General features: G+C 41.6%; 1 protein-coding gene across 4 annotated transcripts in view; it reads left to right on the forward strand.

Moving 5' to 3' along the window:
* ADCY9 (adenylate cyclase 9) overlaps nucleotides 1-18,495 on the forward strand; it is a 92,939-nt gene that overhangs the window by 32,740 nt on the left and 41,704 nt on the right. For 3 of the 4 annotated variants that reach the window (XR_010607018.1, XR_010607019.1, XM_065645287.1), the window contains exons 2-3: nucleotides 11,917-12,089; nucleotides 17,438-17,542. Coding sequence is in view for 2 of the 4 variants with exons in the window: in XM_065645287.1 (XP_065501359.1) it covers nucleotides 11,917-12,089; nucleotides 17,438-17,542 (278 nt within the window). In the remaining 2 variants the exon portion in view is untranslated. The remainder of the gene's footprint in view (nucleotides 1-11,916; nucleotides 12,090-17,437; nucleotides 17,543-18,495) is intronic. The other variant, XM_065645289.1, reaches the window with a different exon arrangement.

The raw sequence follows: 18,495 nt of genomic DNA on the forward strand, positions 1-18,495 counted from the left end.
CTTGAGGGTTGTCTCCACGGTGGGTTTAGTGCCGTGTCCTGAGTAAAAGGGATCCGCGTTGTGGATCTGACCTGGAGCCCGAAGCCACGGCTGCCACGTGCAGCCGAAGAGGACGGTCAGTGTGTCGTGTCAGGACTAGAGATTGTCTGAATGTCATACAGGGAGGAAATGGAAGGAATTTCAGAAACACTTTGACTTTGTGAATAAACATAGTCCTGGAAATATGTCCTATTTAACTTTGTTTTGTGGCTTATAAATTCTTTTTATTTTGGGGAGAGATTGTTTATAGATTTTACTCAAGGAGTGGGAATAAACTGAAAAGATGATACTCTCTGCTTGGGGGAGACAAAACACTCAGTATCTGTTCTCAGCAGTGGCTCTCAAATTAATCTATCTTTTGTGCTAGGAACACTGTAAATACTCAGTGGCTGGAGTTCGCCAATTAAATTAAAATTATAGCTGCATAGTGATGCATACTTAGGTGGCGGCTGCACTTAAGAATTTCTTCTTCACCACCTTAGCAGTGTTTATACTACTGCTATATATTGTTGTTCTGAAGTGCCTCCTGCAGCAGTTTTATTTGCATTAGTTTTATTTTTCAGTACTGAATTAGTAACCATTTAGAACTGTCAACCACATGTAAACAAGTGGTGCATAAGTTATGAGTAACAACTTACCTGGAATTACAACCACCTGTTTGTATTGCACAAGGCACAATGTTGGGGGAATTGTGACATGACTGAATTCAGTAGTGCAATGTAACTTCTATTTATTGAATTTCTTGTAGCCCATTTGAATAAATATTAATATCTCTAAGCTTGCATGATTCCCACAGCCTGGGACAGGGATTGCTAGATTGCCATGTTGTTGAAATACAATGATGAGCAACATTATTTGCACGCTCTGCAGAAGCTGTGCTTGCTCACTAGGTAGCTCTTCAGTTCGCTGAAGAGCAACAGAGCTTGGATGGGGGAGGGAAAAGATCATTATTAATCAATTTAACAACAATAAAATGTATTTACCAAATGCTTGATCTGAACATTAATTCTTCAAACTGTGCTGGCAGGCTTTGATGACAAAGAAAAAAATGATGATCTTTTACTTTGAAAACCGAGATGTAATTTTTTAAAAAATGAATATCCTCTTATTTGTAGTGCAGGAATTATCTATGATATGCAAATTTATTTCTTTTACTTTTGTCCCTTAAGAACACGTCTTTTATGTTCTCCAAGTGTGACTTGGGCTAATCAAGTTAATGAAGTGTTATTTGAGGTATCGTCAGTATTTTTTGTGAAAAGTTACTTTTGTCCTTTAAGATGCCCCAGTGCAAATAAACAGGCATGGAGCAAAGCTGGCTGAAGTTTGCAGTGAAGTTGCATAGCAGATCCAGAGGTGTGCATTTCCCAAAGCCCTGCCATGCCTTCTCAATTAATTACTTTTACCTCGTTACTGCTTTTTGTAATGGGAAGAGGTGACAAGTTCCACAAGCCAGTACTGAGGAAAGGTTAAATGAGAAGGGTCATTCTTAACAGTATGTGATGGATATTTGGAAACATATGAGTTAAGTTTTTTGTATGTGATCACAAAGATGCCTGAGATTATACATTTTCATTTTGACTTAAGATGTGGGTGCTTGCTGTGTGTTTTCAATATTGTTTGATCAGTTGCTTGGAAAAAAAATTCTTAAAACTGCCAATGACGGTGTGACATCTGGTTTTTACTTTACCTTTTAAATGTCAGATTGTCAATTTTTAACTATGACCAACGAAAAAATGTTCCAGCGTGAGGAGCCCACCAGCTCTTAGTAGGTTTGCCTGTGTTTCTTAGTTGATTTAGGTTTATTTGCCTACAAGTCCATAGAGAGCAGTGCAGTTGCACGGCACTTTGTGAAGGCCTAATTAGCCCATAGGATTGTCCTGGCTTAAATAAAATGCTGATTTAGCATGTCAGATCCAGACTACCTGCATTATGCAAGAGGGAAAGAATTTGCTTGATTGTAGTCCTGTCAACACAAAGAGATTGCACCAGTGTAACAAAATAGACTTCTAAAGTCTTGTTTAAATTGGTGCGTGCTCTTGTCTGGAGTCTATTAAAAAAATGTTAGTACCGAGAGCCACAATAGCTCACTCTGTTACCAAGGGCTGGAGCAGGCTTCAGTTGCATCAGACTATTGTTTTTTTTAATTGGAATCCTTTTGTGCATCCTGCACACTTGCTGTTCATCACTTCTAAAATATCGATCAGGAAGATAGGTGGCATCTTCCAGTCCCGAGAGAAATTTTCCTGGGTGGGATTTCTTAAAAACTTCTAACTGCCTTCAATCTGGCCATGCTTTTTTAGTTTAAAATTAATAAATTCCCATTCCCGAGAGCCTAGAGCTGGTGAAACTTTCACTCGGAGCCTCTCTCTCTTCAACTTATTAAATTCTGCCTATATTTAGCAGAAGCTGGTACGGCCATCCATAGTTCGTGAGGTATGGCAGCCAGAAGAAAATATATAGGATGTCTTCCTGGAATGCTTGTGGCTTTGTATAATTGTCTTGTCTAGAGGAGTGGAATTTTTCTTGAAAAATCCTCATCTATCTGTAGATCTCTGTTTTATAATGCTGTTGTTTAAACAGATTGACTGAAGTCCATGCCTTGGAGATATCCTCTGTGCAGTTTTCTGATTGTTTCCCTCCCACAGTAAAATGTAGTTTTAAGTTGGAAACACTTTTTTGTTTATAATAAAAGGAAGTTTTGGAAGTATATGCCACATATCCCCAAGGGATCATTGCGATCTGGAATGTCAGAACTTCCCACGTGTGCAAATTCACCAGGGAAGGAAACGTTGACAGATGCGTGACTGAAAGCTTGGATTGAAGCGACTGTAGGGGAGGCTCCATGCAAGGGCTCCTTCCATCATCTTCCTCACTCCCGTGCTGCTCTTATGGCCGGGCCCCTTGCAGCAATTTAATCTAAGTACAGGGATGCACATAATGCTGGTGCGTTACTGAGGAACTCCTGGGTCTCGATATGCGGTCCTGCATTTATTAAAATGGAAGGCTAAGCAGCCTTGAACTTTGAGGTACGCGCTTGTCAACTATGAGTCAGGGGGGGAACCCCAAACCCACATCAGCACCCTAAACAAGAAACTGTAAGAAAACGTTTAATGTCTTTAAAAGATTTCACAGTGTTGTCACCTTATCATTTTTCTTAAAGAACAGAGTCCCTAGCGTGCCGAAACAGGCACGTTGTATAACTGAAATGTATTGACATCTGCTTTCCATCAGCGCAGCCGCGCACAGCAGGCTGTGCGTCTCCGCAGCGCAGCTCCCGCGTGCGTGGGTGTAGCGGGGAGCCGCACGGCGCTGCAGGGGGTTTCCTGGGGCTGGGGTTGCTCCATCCGCACCCACTGCCGTGTCCTGTCTGCTCCTCATTCGCCACCCAGTGAAGCAAATGTTGAATTTCTAACCGGACTCTACTCGTAGTTAGATTTGATTTCTAATTCATTATTCTTTAGGTATATTTTCAGAAAAGGTATTCTGTGGTAGGAATATTGTAATTTTTGAAGAAGTTTGAACCCTGTGAAAGAGCCGTGCCCGTGTGTGCTTGGTTGACCCTTGTTTTGGCAGTTGTATTGTTCAAAAATTTTGTTTTCCCTCATCATACTGATTCCTTCCCAGCTGCTAAAATTAACACAGAAGGCAAAGGGATAGTCAATAAATGTGGAAAAAATAATGCCAATAAGACAATAGCAGATGCTTTTTTGTGCGTGTAATTGTACCATGGCATTCGTTTTCACAAAGGTATTGCAGAGACCAAGACTGCAGGCGAGTTTACAGGAGGACTGAGCAGTAAGTAAAAGCCAGACAGTCCTAGAGCTGGAGTTAGGCCATCTTTTTGCTTTACATGTAGGAACATCCTATATCTCTTAGATTTTGTGAGGAATCCTTAAGACAGAGATAATGTTTTATCTGCAACATGTTGCTAAATTTGCTGGGCTTCAGGCTTCTCTTGTGGAGTGCGCTATTTGCCCTGGCAGGACTGAAGAATCCCAGGCTTGCCTTCTGAATCAAACGGACTCTTCTCTCTTATTAACATGTCAAGTTGTGAACTGTACTGAGTAAAAAATTAGTTCAAAACTCGGAGAGTAATTCCAGTGAGTACACTCACCAGCCATTTGTTTTCAGGCCACGATCAGTGGCACGTGGGCACTGGCAAAGCCAGTGGAGCAGAAAGTAAATACGGGCAATCGTAAACCCCAGGATGGGGACCGGTCTCACTCATCAGCCCATCTTTCATTTTGCCAGTACAGTTTAAAAAGCTGTATGTAAATATGTTCCTGAGCCAACAGCGGTAGCTAGACCATTGTGTTTGAGCTGGATGTCTGTGCTGGATTTGCCGAGGCTTTTCTCTCCCTAGTATTTTTCAGGGTTTTTGTTTGTGTTTGTTTTTTTCCTTACACAGGTGAGAAGAACAGAAAGGAGACTGAAGGAGGATAGACCAGCAGCCTGCAACTTTATTTCTGCAGTTTAGCTATAAATGTAGTTTGTGGGATCGGGTATAGAGTTCCCCACTTAAAACTGGCAAACGTTAAATACTGAAATTACACATATGTTGTTGATCAGCATTTTCTAAGCCCACTGTTACCTGTTAGGTGCTCAAAAGTAAACATTTTGCTCAACAAAAGAGGCAAAGAAAAGCAATGGTTTTCCATGGTACAGAAGATGCCTCTGGTTTCTCTGGCCTTTTGCAATTCATCTTTGGAGATTATGAAGATAGGTTTGGGGTTTTGTTTTTTGGAGTTTCTTTTGTGTTTCCAATCTATAAAGTTCTGTTTCTTATTATCATTGTTTCTGCTTTCCAGAGACCTAAGATAACAAGTTGGCTCATAAATTCCCTTTCTAACTTTAGCCACAGGAAATGCTGCTCCGTACGTACAAAGTGCTTTTCTAGGTAGGCTGGTTTGTTAGAATCCAGGTGTTTTGGGTTATGTGCTTTGTTTGTTTGTTTGTTTTTTTATGGAGCTGGAAGTGGTTTCTACGGGTTAAAGGGTAGGACTGGCTTTATCTGAAATACAGCTTTGCAGGTTGGAGAAAATTAGTTTTGGTTTTTTTGTGAAATCATCCAATGTCATCTTGCACAGTCCTGCAATGTGAGTGACAGAAAATGCCTGTTGACATGAAAGACAGTGATGTGGGTTTGGTTTACAGCTATATTGCTAAAATATCTGGAGATTAAAAGCTGAAATTCAGGACTACAGCAGGACGGTTCTTAAGAGTATTTTTAGGACTTTAAAAAAAAATACTCATGAAATATTTTTTATGTCATTCTACATATCCTACTGGTCTGGTAAAACGCTGTGTTGTGCCTGAATTTCCTGGCACTTCTACCACTATTTTTCAAGAAGGATGGATATCATAATGTGGGGCTTTGGGGCTTGTATTTAATAATATTGGAGTGTTTGGTAAACTGCTGTGGTGTGTAATGTTGCACACAAACCGTACATCATGCAGGAGCAGTAGAAATGTGCAAGCATTTTGTTTAGGCCTTATAAGAATTAACATAAAAGTCTTTCCTTAGTTGTGCGTGAAGACGTCTGCTGGCTTTGGCTCTGCGGGACCAGATTGCTTTCGGGTGTGGAGACAAGAGGAAGGGACCGTGTGAGTCAGGACCTGTCTGTCTGGGGTCTCCTGCAAGGAGCGACTCTGCCACTGTGATACCTGGCAGCACTAAGCTCACCTGCAGACCCTGAGAGATCAGGCTGTGTGCCGAGGGAGAGGTGCAGGCGTTTTGGGCCTGCCCCTGGCACCTGGAGGAAGGACAGCAAGAGAGATGCTGTGTCTGAAAGAGAAGGAATTCTCAGTGACTCCGGGGAAGTTGTCTAAAAGAATAAAGTAAATGTGCATTTGATCTGTAGGGTTATGGAAATATGTTCTACGCCTCTCTGAAAATCCTATTTAGTTTATCTGGGGAGGTGGTGAAAAAGGTGAAGGTCTAGAAAAAGTAAAAATGAGGGAACTGTGAGTTTGTAGTCAGAAGCACACAAAAGCAGTGCCCCAAGGGTGTGTGTGGGGTGGGAGCTGTTACAGCCTTGGAGCTGGAGTTAAGTTTAAATGTAAAGACAAAATATCAGGTTAAGTGCTCCTTCCTTTCTCTTGGATCTTCCTGAGGGGTGAGGGAGAGCAGCACTTCTTTAGATGCTGTGTCTAGTGGTGTTTAAATGCAACTGCCGGTAGTTCCTCCAGGAAATTGGGTAAACTCTGTTGGGCACAGCCTGGCAGGCACCGCTGGCAGGCTGGGTTAGGCAAGTGTTTCCAGTCTTGGAGCATCTTGTAAACTGCTGGAAAAGCTGTTCCTCTTGCAGTAAAAGATCAGGCTAATAACTGTGCATCCTGGGCTGATGCCTTTGGGGAGCCTGGAAGGTTCTGCCTTGGAAGCTCTGCACTCTGTTCAGTGTGGGCAAGCGGATGTTCGGTCACCTGCCCATTCACACCTCTCCAGGGAGGACTTGTCCTGTAAGTGGCCTCTTTCTGCACAGTCCCACGAGTTCTGGGCTGCTTCAGAGGTTCCAGCAAAAACTGATTAATTTTTTAGCAAATCATTATTTTTTTTTTTTTCCCAGTGGTGATTTTTTTCTCTCCAAGCAATCCGATTACAATGTAGCTGCTTCCTTGAAATTCAAAACGTTCCTATAGGCCTTTACGGGCCAAACTTTCTGAAAACCAAAAGCGTAAAGTTGAGCTTTGAAGTCAGGGCGACTCCAGCGAGTTGTGAGGTAGAATAACTATTAGAGCAGAGGATTTCTGCTTTCACAACTATGACAGTGCAGTTGACCAAAGGTGTGGTGCAGGGATATCACAGCCCATTTGATTATCCGGTTTGTATTTAGGTAAGGACATTCCTCTGAGGTTTTACTTCTCTTCATTTTGACACAAGCAAGTGTTTTAATCATTACATTATTAGAAGCTTCAAGAAGAAAAACATGCTGAAGTTATTTCTTAAGTGTAACAATCTTTTGCCAATTTAAGACTGCAAAATAGAAAAAAAAATAGAAGTAATGACCCTTATTTACATGTAAAGTTGCGTGGTTCTTGGCATAACATTCAGATTGGTCACTGGTACCTTTTTGAAGATGCCTCAGTTGATCTGTCTTACGTTGGCTGCGGAGTCTGTCTCGGAGAACAATTTTACATTTCTGATCCATCGTTTTCGGATTTGCTCTCTAGTGAAATACAAAGTGAAAGTGTCTGTCCTTCGGTTTCTAGTGCACATGTATTTGGAGCAGTATTTCATGTTCTCGTTGTGTCCAGCTTGCTCTCACATGGGAGTGACAGTCACTGGTTTTTACACGATGAAACAGTTTTCTTGCAAATTCTAACTTTGTGAGGTAAGATACTACAAAAGCAGAGGGCCATGAAAATCAAGCTCAATTAGGTTTGGAAATTTATACTTAATAATTATTTGGAAAGTAATGTGATTAAATGATTTAATTGTGTAGACACTAAGGGAAATGATGGAGAGATAAATAATGAAGGAGAATTGTTAATATAAAGCTATTTGGTAAAAGAGGCATAATTAATATAATTTGGATTCTGTTACATCAATCAGGGTATGTTACTAGTCTTAGAGAACAGAAGGAAGCAGTTATTCTGAAAAGGGATGTCATCTGCTAGTTAAATGCTGTTTCTCTGTACTGCAACTAAAAAAGTGAAGTGATTCATGGAAGGAAGAACAGGAATATATAATGGGAGTGAGATTATATTTTTATTAAATGAATCAGTAAGACCATGACTAAGATATTGCCATTGGTTTTTGGTGTCTCTTAGAATCAGTGCTGAAAAGGGTTTCAAAAGCATTTGAAGTTTGTTAGAGATGTGAAAAGTTTTCCACGAAGTAATTCTCCTGTCCACTTTCAATAGAGGGCTAAAAAGTTTCGATTCCATACAGGTGGAGCATCGGAAATTGAAACTGGGATCTTATCTTACCAAGGAATTGCTCACTGGCTTTTGTATTAATCCCCCGTGTTTTGAGATCTCCTGGGGGAGAGCTCATCCCGTCTTTAAACGATGCATGGCGGGATGCCCTCTGCTGATGTACAAATCAGATTAGACTGGCCTAACAGCAGCTTCTGTCCTGAAGTCATGAGGACAAATGAACTGAAGGGAAGGAAATTAATGACTAATTAATTAAGGACTTGAAGCACCAGAACATCTCTCCCTTTCCCTGTTCCTTCCCAGTAAGTGATTTCCCACTAATGGCCTGGGACAGTTTTTCTCTGCAAACACAGCTCCAGCGGGGGTGGCAGAGCCGCGCCAGCCTGACCCAGCTGGGTACGACCTGGACGGGCAGGGCCACCAAAACCAGGTTGAAGATGGATGTTTATACACGGCCTTATTTATACCTTTGTTTATTTTTGTGCATAGAGAAAACAATTTGTGTGTGAGTGCATGCATATGGTTTTTTTAATTGTTATTAGTATTTTTCAACGTTTGGGATGGTTTTCTGTTTGTCTAAGTTCAGAGGGGTACCACTGGTCAAAAGAAAATCGAACTGAAGAAAGGAGCCAAGTACAGAAATTTCCAAATGCTTCTGAAATTCAGTGGTAATAGGACTAATAAATCCGCTGTACTTCTGTGGAGATCTCACCTGTTAACTGTTTTGTCAAAACTACACTTCACAAACACTGCCATGTCAACATTCAAAATGGTTGAATTCAAAAAGTGAGTGTTTTAGCTCAGCATGCAGGAGCTGTTACTCTTTATAACACTTCAAGATTTTTAGAACTTGAAGACAAGCGAAGGAAATGGCTTGTGTTTCTGAAAGGTAAATGATGTAGCTCATTTTTTCCCCAAGGCAGAAATACTATGTACATTAAATTGGTATGTTGGGGCTGGGTTGTTGTAGCCAGTTCCCCGTCTTTGTTTCCAAGAGCCATCTCTGGAAGAAGCAGAAATGCGCTGCAGGATAAAACCTGCCAGAGTACAGATTTGCTATCAGGCAGCTTGAGGTTGTGTTACTTTTGAGTATTTATTTTGAATAAATTCGAGGGAAGGAAGGGAGTATAAGATTGGGAATGGCAGGAGAGAAACAAAGGGTGAGCTTTGCCTTTATAAATAGCAGTATAAGCATCTTGTAGCACTTTCTTCATTGCCATGTCTTGACTTACATCGTTGCGCAGCAACACACACCAAAAATTGCACCGCGTGTGCTGGTTCTCGCATAAAATAGCAGCTCCTCCGTAGCTGTATTATTCATTTAATTTTGTTGCGTTACCTAATTGATTTAAATGTGCTACATGGTGGTGTGCATGTTTTTCACTCTGTACCCCATTTGTATGGAAAATGGCAGAGTGTTGATTGTACTAATTCTCTGGAGACGTAGAAGGAGGAAGAATACTGTTCTTATATAATAGATTTTAGTTATATCGATACAGTTCTACTGAATTAATAACCATTTTTTTAATACCGAAATATTTCAGACTGAACGTAGGAGTTGCTTCGTGAAGTGTCACAGAGTTACAAGGAATACTAAAGCAAATTGAATTTTCCTATCATAATAAGGATTTAATAACAAACAAAGTATTAGGTAGGCAATGTTAGTCAAGTTCTGGAAAGATGAAAGATTTTTACACGACCTAATTTTGCAAAATTTTCCCAGAATAACCTCTTTTCCTTCCTTGCTGTCCTGAGCCCCTGACCTTGCACTCAGCGCTGGGAGCAGCCCCGCTGACTTCACTGGACATGTGCTGTGATTCTGCAAGGTGTTGGCTTTTCTTCGTCTGATTTCAGATTACCTGTTTTGAGTAACGCTCCTTGTTTGGCAGATGTGGTGGGGCTGGAGAGCACAAGGAGTTAATAAAGAGATCCGTACAGTTCTTGGTGCCAAAGATCAGCCGCTTTAGCCAAGTTTAAACCCTGCAGCTAAAACCCGTGGGACACAGCGGGTGTGAGCAACGGAGCCCGGGATCTGCAGCCACTGTGCTTTCAGGTTGGGGCAAGAGTGGATTCTGCTTTCCCAAACACATTTGCAGTTACTGGCGCATTGTACCCTTTTTCCTCGGTGTGGAGCTCAAACTGGAGATAATTTTACCGTATGCAACAGATTGACAAAATAATTATGCCACGCAGCACAGTAAGAACATAAGTGCCTTTTCAAAAATATATATTTAAGTGGTTGTTTAGAAAAAAAATAGAGGAATAATAGGAATGGTAAAATAATCCTGTTGCTTTAAGGTAGCTTTTGAAAATAGGAACAGTAACCTTAATGCTCTAGCTTTTACCACAGCAAACATACAATTGTAAGCTGATTGTGGTGAGTTCCTTAAATGACAGTCCCCATCAATATAAGTTCGAAGGAGACAGCCCTACATCTGGAAGCCAGCAGCAGCTCAGGATTTTATTAAGTGGCACTGCCAAATAAAGTCCAAGTGCTACTATAAATGGTATAAAAATAAAGACTGGCTATAGCGTAACATCTCAAATTCACGAGCGAGTGCTCCAGAGTTTGGGGCACTGTGTGACAGCACCGTAGCTTTCCCAGAGGCTTTTGAGCCCGAGGTTGAAACGGTCGATATGGATGCAGGTTTCTGTGTTGGTTGTAGAAGTGTTCAGGAGTTTTAAGTTACTGGTGGAATAAACAAAAGTGGCAAAATTGTTATTAGTATGTCTAAGTTATTTTTATTGGAAAGGTTACAGACTGAGTGCTGTCCGTGTTACGTATTACAGACCAAAATAAATGGTTTATAGAATATGATTTTCTGTCTGTAAAGAAGCTTATGAGAGAATGACCTTATCATAAGGAACAGAAACCTGCCCTCTTCCAAGGACTGCAACTTGACATTTATTTCCAGCTTTCCTCCTATGGACGGAGGCAATTGAGCGCAGTCGATGGCCGTGACAGTCATGTGTCTGGCGGTGGCTGGTGACAAGTGTCAGGACAAGGGAGGGGGTGATGCGCAGCTGACCCGAATACAAGCCCAGCAGCCACCCCGTGAGCGAGAGGTCGGCTGCAGAACCACACGGGACAACAGGCTTCGGCATCACAAAACAACCAGCGCTTTCCAGTTCTGCGAGCTGATGACCTCCGCGCTTTTCGGAGCACGTCAGTGCCCTTCCTTGCCGAGTGGGAGATTGCCCATACAGTGGCAATAAAATTAACTCATTTGAATTCAGAAACAAGCATGATTAGTGAGTCGTCTTAGTCTTTGTGCCTAGAAATAACCCAAAACATCACAATGCAAAGTTTCAAGGAAGTAAAATAAGGAATATTCTAAATGAAATTCAGGTCTTACATTTTTTGAACAGGTTTTTGATACAGCTCAGCTTGACACAACATGGTATTTACCAGCCTGGCCTTTAATATTGGATCTGCTTTCCAATTACGCTTCAATTCGTACAACAGTTGCAGAGAGCGCGTGTGGGTGTACATGTGAGAGAGAGATTGATTTTGTTCTTTAAAAATGTGAAGTCTGCACTAACTATGAAAACCCATCAGAATTTCTAGCACTTAAACGCCATTTCCTTTCTCAATGTGCTACCAGCATTAAGCAATCTTTGCAACATAACTCTGACAAATGGAGAGTACAAGTGGAGGAATACATGTCATTTTTCAGAAGTAGAACATTTATACAGATACCACTGAAAAACAGGCTGAAAATCCTTTGCAGAAGTAAAGACTTAGTGTGAGAGCTCAAATTGCAGCTTGGAAGTGGATACACAAGGTCTTAGCTGTGTTTTTCAGAAGTTCATGAGTGAGAATGGAATAAAGTAATGTCAGTCCTGGCTGTTGCTGTGTTAGTCTCCTGTGTCTGGGACAGCAGCAGATGTTGGGCAATCCTAATTGCCACCACTTTACACAGAGCATCTTTTTATTCCTGGTGGTGGTTATTTTTGTCTTTCTGTGGTTCTGACTGTTCATTTCTTTTTTTTCTGTAGGTTTGAAGACTTACCTGATCTCTGGTCAGAAGGTGAAGGAGCCCCACTGCAGCTGCTCGCAAACGTTGCTGCCTGGCTCGGAACCTGGAGATGGAGCCAGGATACAGGGAGCGTCGTCAGCTGAGATCACCACTGACTTGACAAAGACTCTCAAACATGCAGAAAAACCTAAGGTTAGTTCTTGTTTCAAAGCCAAGCAGCGTAGATCTCAAACTGTGCAAACCAGGGAGAGAGGTGTGGATGGGAAAACCTCACAGGTTTGCTTAGGCACTGGTTTATATATTTGTGTGTATATATATATATATGTAGGTATATGTGTGCTTATACATATAGTGACAAAATGTAGTTTGAGGGACAGAAAAAAAAAATTGAGGTGAAATGCCTCACCAGTTGACAAGCAATCCCTGAAGTAAGGTGAACACTTTTTTAAATGTGGTTTCAAATACATAATTTTTTTAATACTTCAGGACTGGTAGGTCAATGCTGCATTTTCAATGGCCTTGATTTTAGGGGGGAATAAAGAATATACTTTAAGCAGCTACTGTAACTTCCGTGATTTTCTGCTGCACCCTGCTTCTGCTGTTCCTCTCCTGCATGTCGCATACCTGTGAACCCTTTCATAAGGGTATGTAACAGGCATCCCCACAGAATGATAACGGGATTGTTTGTGTTGTGGGAGAAACTGCTCTGGTAGGCTATGAGATAGTGTTTGATCTGCTTGCTCTAGAAACCTGTATCTATAACTAAGGGCCATGATTCGTATGGATTCAGCTTAGAGAAACGATGACATTTTGTTATGTTCACACCTCTCACAAGATCTCTTGACAAGGAAATCTGTGAAACAATGTGTATTGCTTTGAAGCTGTGCTGTTACTCTCCATCTTCCAGCTCAGAACAGATTTCCCAAACAACAGATGTCTATTCTCTATTTTCATTTGTGCTGAGAGTTCCTCGCCCTGGGTTGCCTGAGGTGGGCACAAATGTCAGAGCTGTGGGTTGTCACCTGCAAGTCACTGTCCCCGTGCGTTTAGTCCTGAGAGGACCTCTTCAACTGGGCTTTGAGATAGACCTGACAGCATGGATATGGGGTGACTTCCATGCTACTCCATTTTTGTGGTTTGTATGTTGTTTGGATTAGGAGAGTACGAGTAGGGCACCTTAACTGTGCCTCTGTGCCCGGTTTTAAGTTTTGGAGTAAAAACAATGGATCACAAGTAGGATCAGCTGGAAGGCTGGCCCAAGGATATGATCTGAGTTGAGTGAGCTCCTTTAGAGAGCAAGGCAGGACTCTTTAACTACAGAAGGTAACTGTAGCCATCTATTCCTCCCCAAAATATGCACTGTATGTGGTTTGACTGCATCCAGGTTATGGGTGATACTTTTCTATTCCTTCTCCTGTGTAAGAAAGAATATTTTTTGCATCCCTCAGGCTCCAGCTCTGCACTTCTCTCTTGTCTTTCAGTGAAGGTACTAGCGAATAAGGTAGGAAAATACATCTGAGAGCAGTCGGTGGGTATCTGTACAAATAAGCCTGTCTGTGCTGCCCAGTGCATGGCCATGCAGAGGTACGGGTGTGACAGTAAGGGGCAGAAACTCTTTTATTTCAAGTAGTAAAGGAAGACAAACGTTACCTGGTGGAGCAGTGTTACTGAGCTGCCTGTCTGTGGAGCAGGGAGGAGAGAGGAGCGATTAAAAACGTAAAACTAAGGGCGCTGTTCTGAGAGAAAGCGAGGATGCTCTGTTAGTGTCAGATAGCAAAGTAAGCTGTATCCAGAGGGCCGTGAAACTACAGCGAACTACAGGACTGGCCTGACTGCAGCTAGGACTTGATAATATTTGTTATCTATTAACTTATGGTACTTCTTGTTAAAATGATCCAAGTCCGAAATTAAATCTGTTGTTAAAGATCAGCTATGGTAAGTGTTTTCTCAAACATGGGGTGACTTACTCCGCAGAAGAGTAGATACAGAGGCACTGCTATTCCTGAGCAGCTAGGATGCAATGTGGAGGCAAGCTGCTGGCCCACAATGTTCTGTTTACTGCCTAGTCCCCAGTTTTTGTGCTCTGGGACCATCTTGGCTGGGTGTTAATTGCTGTTTAAAAGCTGAATGATGGTTTGCACAGTGCAAAAGTGCAAGCGTGGCTGTCCGAATAAGTGAAGGAGAATCTAAAAGAAGCTGCTTCAGAAGAGCATCCAGGACAAGTGCCAGCTCAGTTTCAGCCTTCTTGGATACCCTGTCTACCTTTGTGCTAAAGCTTCTGCATTGAGTTTATACTTACAGATACCTGTTCGTGTTCATCGCCAGGAGCACTGCAGATCTGGCCAGTGATCTCCTAAGCAGCCTCACAGCTCTTGGAAAATAGCGTGTCTGACTTGACCACAATACACTGGTGCTGGCGTCAATTTTGAATGACCCAAAACTCAGCTTTCCCCGCTGCCTGATGCGCGTCCATACAATACATGTCACAAACCATGTCAGAATGTGGATAGCATAGTGAGGAAGCAATCGTGGCAGTGCTGAGCACTTACTTAAAAACATGTTCTGTCACTGTAGTTGCAGTACAGGAATGCAAAGTGTACTTGCTTCTCACAACATGGCTTGGAACAGGTATTCCAGACCCCACAGCACGCTTTCAAGTGCCAATGTGCACCAGACTTCTCTCTGCTGGGTATTGTGGGAGTAGTTGTGAGCCGAGAAGGCTGGATCAAGCTTGCAAGGAATGTTTAATTTGCCAGCCATGCTAGAATAGGCCTTACAGTGTTTAAAAAAAAAAAAAAAATATATATATATATACATACATATATATAAAAATCCCCACAAAGAATAACTGTGCAATTTAATCACAGGTCAAGCACAATTTTTGAAAAGGAGTGTTTTTCTTTTTTACAGATTTGGCGGGGGGGGGAAGGGGGTGATTTTTATTTTATTTAATTTTTCTTTAAAGCCTGCAGCTTGCTGGTAGAGTCTGGAGATAATAATTTGCAAAAGAATCATGACTTACATGCCAACTGTTTTAAATACAAAGCTGTAAACAGTGTCAGTGTAGGAGGAGATGACTCCAGCTCTGCAAGAGAGACTAAGTAGGAGGGGCAAAATTAGAGGCAAGTTGAAATATTTTTGTTTTAAAGGGAATAAGCGGCCATATTGGATGTAAAGGATGACTTTCACTTTTTGGGCTTGAACAGATGTTCTAGCAGACAAGATCTGTTACGAAAACTCAGGAAGGTGAATGCAGCAGTTATTGATCCATGAAAGGAATTGGATTTCCTCCTCTCCTCCAGTGTATCTGTTGTTCATTTAATTTCAAGCCTTGTTGCAGTATGGATATTGATAAAATGCATGTACATAATTAAAATGATGAAGACAGAAACTAAAAACTATAAGTAAATCTATCGTAGCAGCTGGGTTTTTTCAATGAAAACATTATAACCTGCTTACGCGGTTTTGCTATCAGTTTATTTTCCTGATCATATTTTATAAAATCCTTTACTTGACAGGGAATCATAAGCTGTTGTAAAAATGTCTTAATCATTTCTTGCTATGAAAACAGAAAGTACTTTTGCTTGTCTTGGTGTTTTTCAAAAGTGCATTAAGGTATTACTCGTTGTGATGAGGTCCCATATGCACTGAGCTTGTGTGAATGTGTGCAACAGAGAATGAAGTTAATTATACTGACTTGAACACACAGGGTACGTCAAGACAGATTTCCACCTCTTCTCTAAAGCTCAGGCTTATTTTCTGAGATTTTTGTGGTTTTGTTTAACCCCAGGAGTCAAGTGTTTGAGGTGGTCTTGCTGATTTATTAGCAAGATCAAACAGGGAGTATTTTATTTTTTGTTAGCAGTATTTGGTTTTGATTACCATTAACTGACTTTTGCCATGGATAAATCTACTAACAGTCTAGGAGCACATCAGAAGGCTTATTAGCCCATTGTCACATTCATTTTTAAAGCAGTCTGATATTGCCTTTCCCAAAGTGGCTAAGGCATTCATTTTATTTAGTTCTAGATTATTTTTAAACAAAACCATTTGAGAACCAACTTCATAATTTCTCCAAGTGTGCTGGTATTTGTTCAGACTGTATGTGTTCAGAACTGGATGTAACTTGCTTATCTGATGCCAGATTAGGAAACTTGCGGTAGTTTCAGTGCCCCAGCTTGGACTGTGCTCCTGTGGAGCAGCAGATGTGATGGTTTGCTGGCTGCTAAGAAGACTCAGCGTCTTTGTGAAAGCCTTTGCGAGGCGTTGTTGAGTGCTGAGGGCATTGGCAGCCGCAGGAAGAGCGGGCTGGGAGAAACACCGTGTGGAACAACCTGAAAATGGAACATGCGTGTGATTCAATTTCAGACGTGACACCAGAGACAGAAAAGGGGCTTTGGGCGAAAAGCCAGTTCTGAAAAGACTTACATGCTGGTCTCTGCAATAAAGAGTGAACCTGAAGGCAAAAGTAGTTGTGTTTTTGGACCAGAATGATAAATTACGGAGGTTTGAGCAAGTGCCTCCCGAGTCCAAACTAAACAGATAAAACAGATGTGGGGTGTTGAGTTTGGGACAAAAGACTCAAGATACTTGTTGGAAAATTTGTCAAGATACTTAGTGGACCACCTACCACCATTGAGTAGATAGTGTGCCGAATTTAGTGTGCCGCTCCCGTGCCTGGTGCCCCCATACCCACCAGCAGGCTGCTGCAAGCCTGGCAGCACCGACCCGTCTGCCGAAAGGGAGCAGAGCCAGGGCCCTCGGGGGCAGGGTCCAGCCTGTATGTTGCCAGGCCTGGAGAAAAGTGTGAAGAATTTGCAAGATACAGATATGGGGTTAATTTTCCTTAAGAAGATGACATTTTAGCTCCAAGGGATTAGGTCGTTTTAAAACCTGAAGTGTGACGTTTTAGGTTGCTTCCCAAATGCATAACCTGCAGCTATTACAAGTCCTGGTGGCTTTGCTTTTGTTGTTTCTGGTGACATTTGCTGGATGTTTGGTTTCAACAATGTATGATAGCTTGAGCTCCACTCTACTGTCTTAAAGCACTATATGAAAAAGTAGTTCCCTTTATTAGTTTCAGATTTGTTGCTTTCCATTTCCCTGTGCCGTTCATAATGCATTGTGATGTTTCATGCTTTTTTTGAATTTTGCTGTATTTTGTGCTAAGTCTTCACTCATAATACCATTCAGACCCTTTTGCAGGCAGTTTTTAAACAAGAAAATTGCACTTCTCTCACTAAAGAGTATTTTGTTCTTGGGCAGATCCTTTGCTAGTATGCAGTGATTACAGTGTGTCCATGATCTTACACCAGTAAAGCTTTCCTGGATTAGATTTAGCTTCAGTAAACAGAAAATCTGTGATTTATTTTTTAAATGGTGCATTCTGTTCCAGTCAAATTTTGCTCTCTGCTTCCCATTCTGTAGCATTGTTTATCTTCTAACCATGCTGCAAGTATACAAGTGGACTGAATTATAAATTGCATAATACTATGAAGACACCAGAATGTTCCTGGCTAAAATTTTTTGTCTCATTGCAGCCTTGCCCTTCATGTAGTACCACCCTTGTTCCCCACTGCGATGTCAGCATAGATGAAGGAGCTATCCAAAATGGTTGTCAGGATGAGCATAAAAACAGTACGAAGGTAATTTAAGTATTTATCATATTATCCTGTCTTTTCCCCTATTTCTCTGCTTCAGTTAGCTTTCTCATTTTTCTATTGCTATTCCTTTATTCCAGCTCTTAAGCAGCAGAAACAGTTTTGATTTTGAGCAGTTGTGTTCTAAAATTTAGTTGAGGCCCCCCCCCCCCTGCAATTTTCAAAATTACTAGTAATTTTATGGGCCCACTGTAATACTGAGGAGGACCTAAACTTAGGACTCTTTAAATTATGTTGAGGCTACCCAAAGCAAGAGGCACAAACAACAGTACCACGCTCTCCATCCCTTATGCTAGTGTCTGTGTGTCACCTTGCCACAAGTTACATCGATGTCTTGCCAATGTCTTCTGCATCGTAGCTCTAAGCTATGATGGAATCATTTCTGTTCATGCACACAGCTGAAATTCAGGCATCTTAAGTCAGTTCGCATCCTTTTTCTGACCGACAAATACAGCGTCTTGCATATTCAGCACCATGCTGCCAAGATTGCTTTCCTTGCCTGTTGCTTAGATATTCTCAGTGAAGCCATGTACTTCCTCTGCAATACCAGACGTTGCCTATTTGTCGTTTTGTTCGTGGCCTTTGTAGCTTTTCTGCTCTGCCTGTTGTCTCTCGCTCCTTCCTGAATATTAAGCTCCTGCCTAAATGCAGACTGGATACCAGTGCTCATCACCTGATTGTTTTATTTTCAAATAACTTTAATGGTTTCCCTTGTGGAGACAATTTTTTAAACGTGTTCAGAGATAGCTATCTTGCTTTTTTCTTCACATCTGTCTTTACAACTCGTCTTGGATATAGAGCTAATGGAGAAATTTGCCAGCACTTGTTCTACTGATGAGCTACTACATTAATCTGTGTCCCTCTGCTCTCTGCCTGTGTTTGACCTGTTGTCTCCTATGCTAAGTTGTAAGCTCAGAAGCAGGAACTGCCTTACTGTG

The sequence above is a fragment of the Caloenas nicobarica genome, chromosome 14, assembly GCF_036013445.1.
Source record: "Caloenas nicobarica isolate bCalNic1 chromosome 14, bCalNic1.hap1, whole genome shotgun sequence".
Classification (NCBI taxonomy): Eukaryota; Metazoa; Chordata; class Aves; order Columbiformes; family Columbidae; genus Caloenas; species Caloenas nicobarica.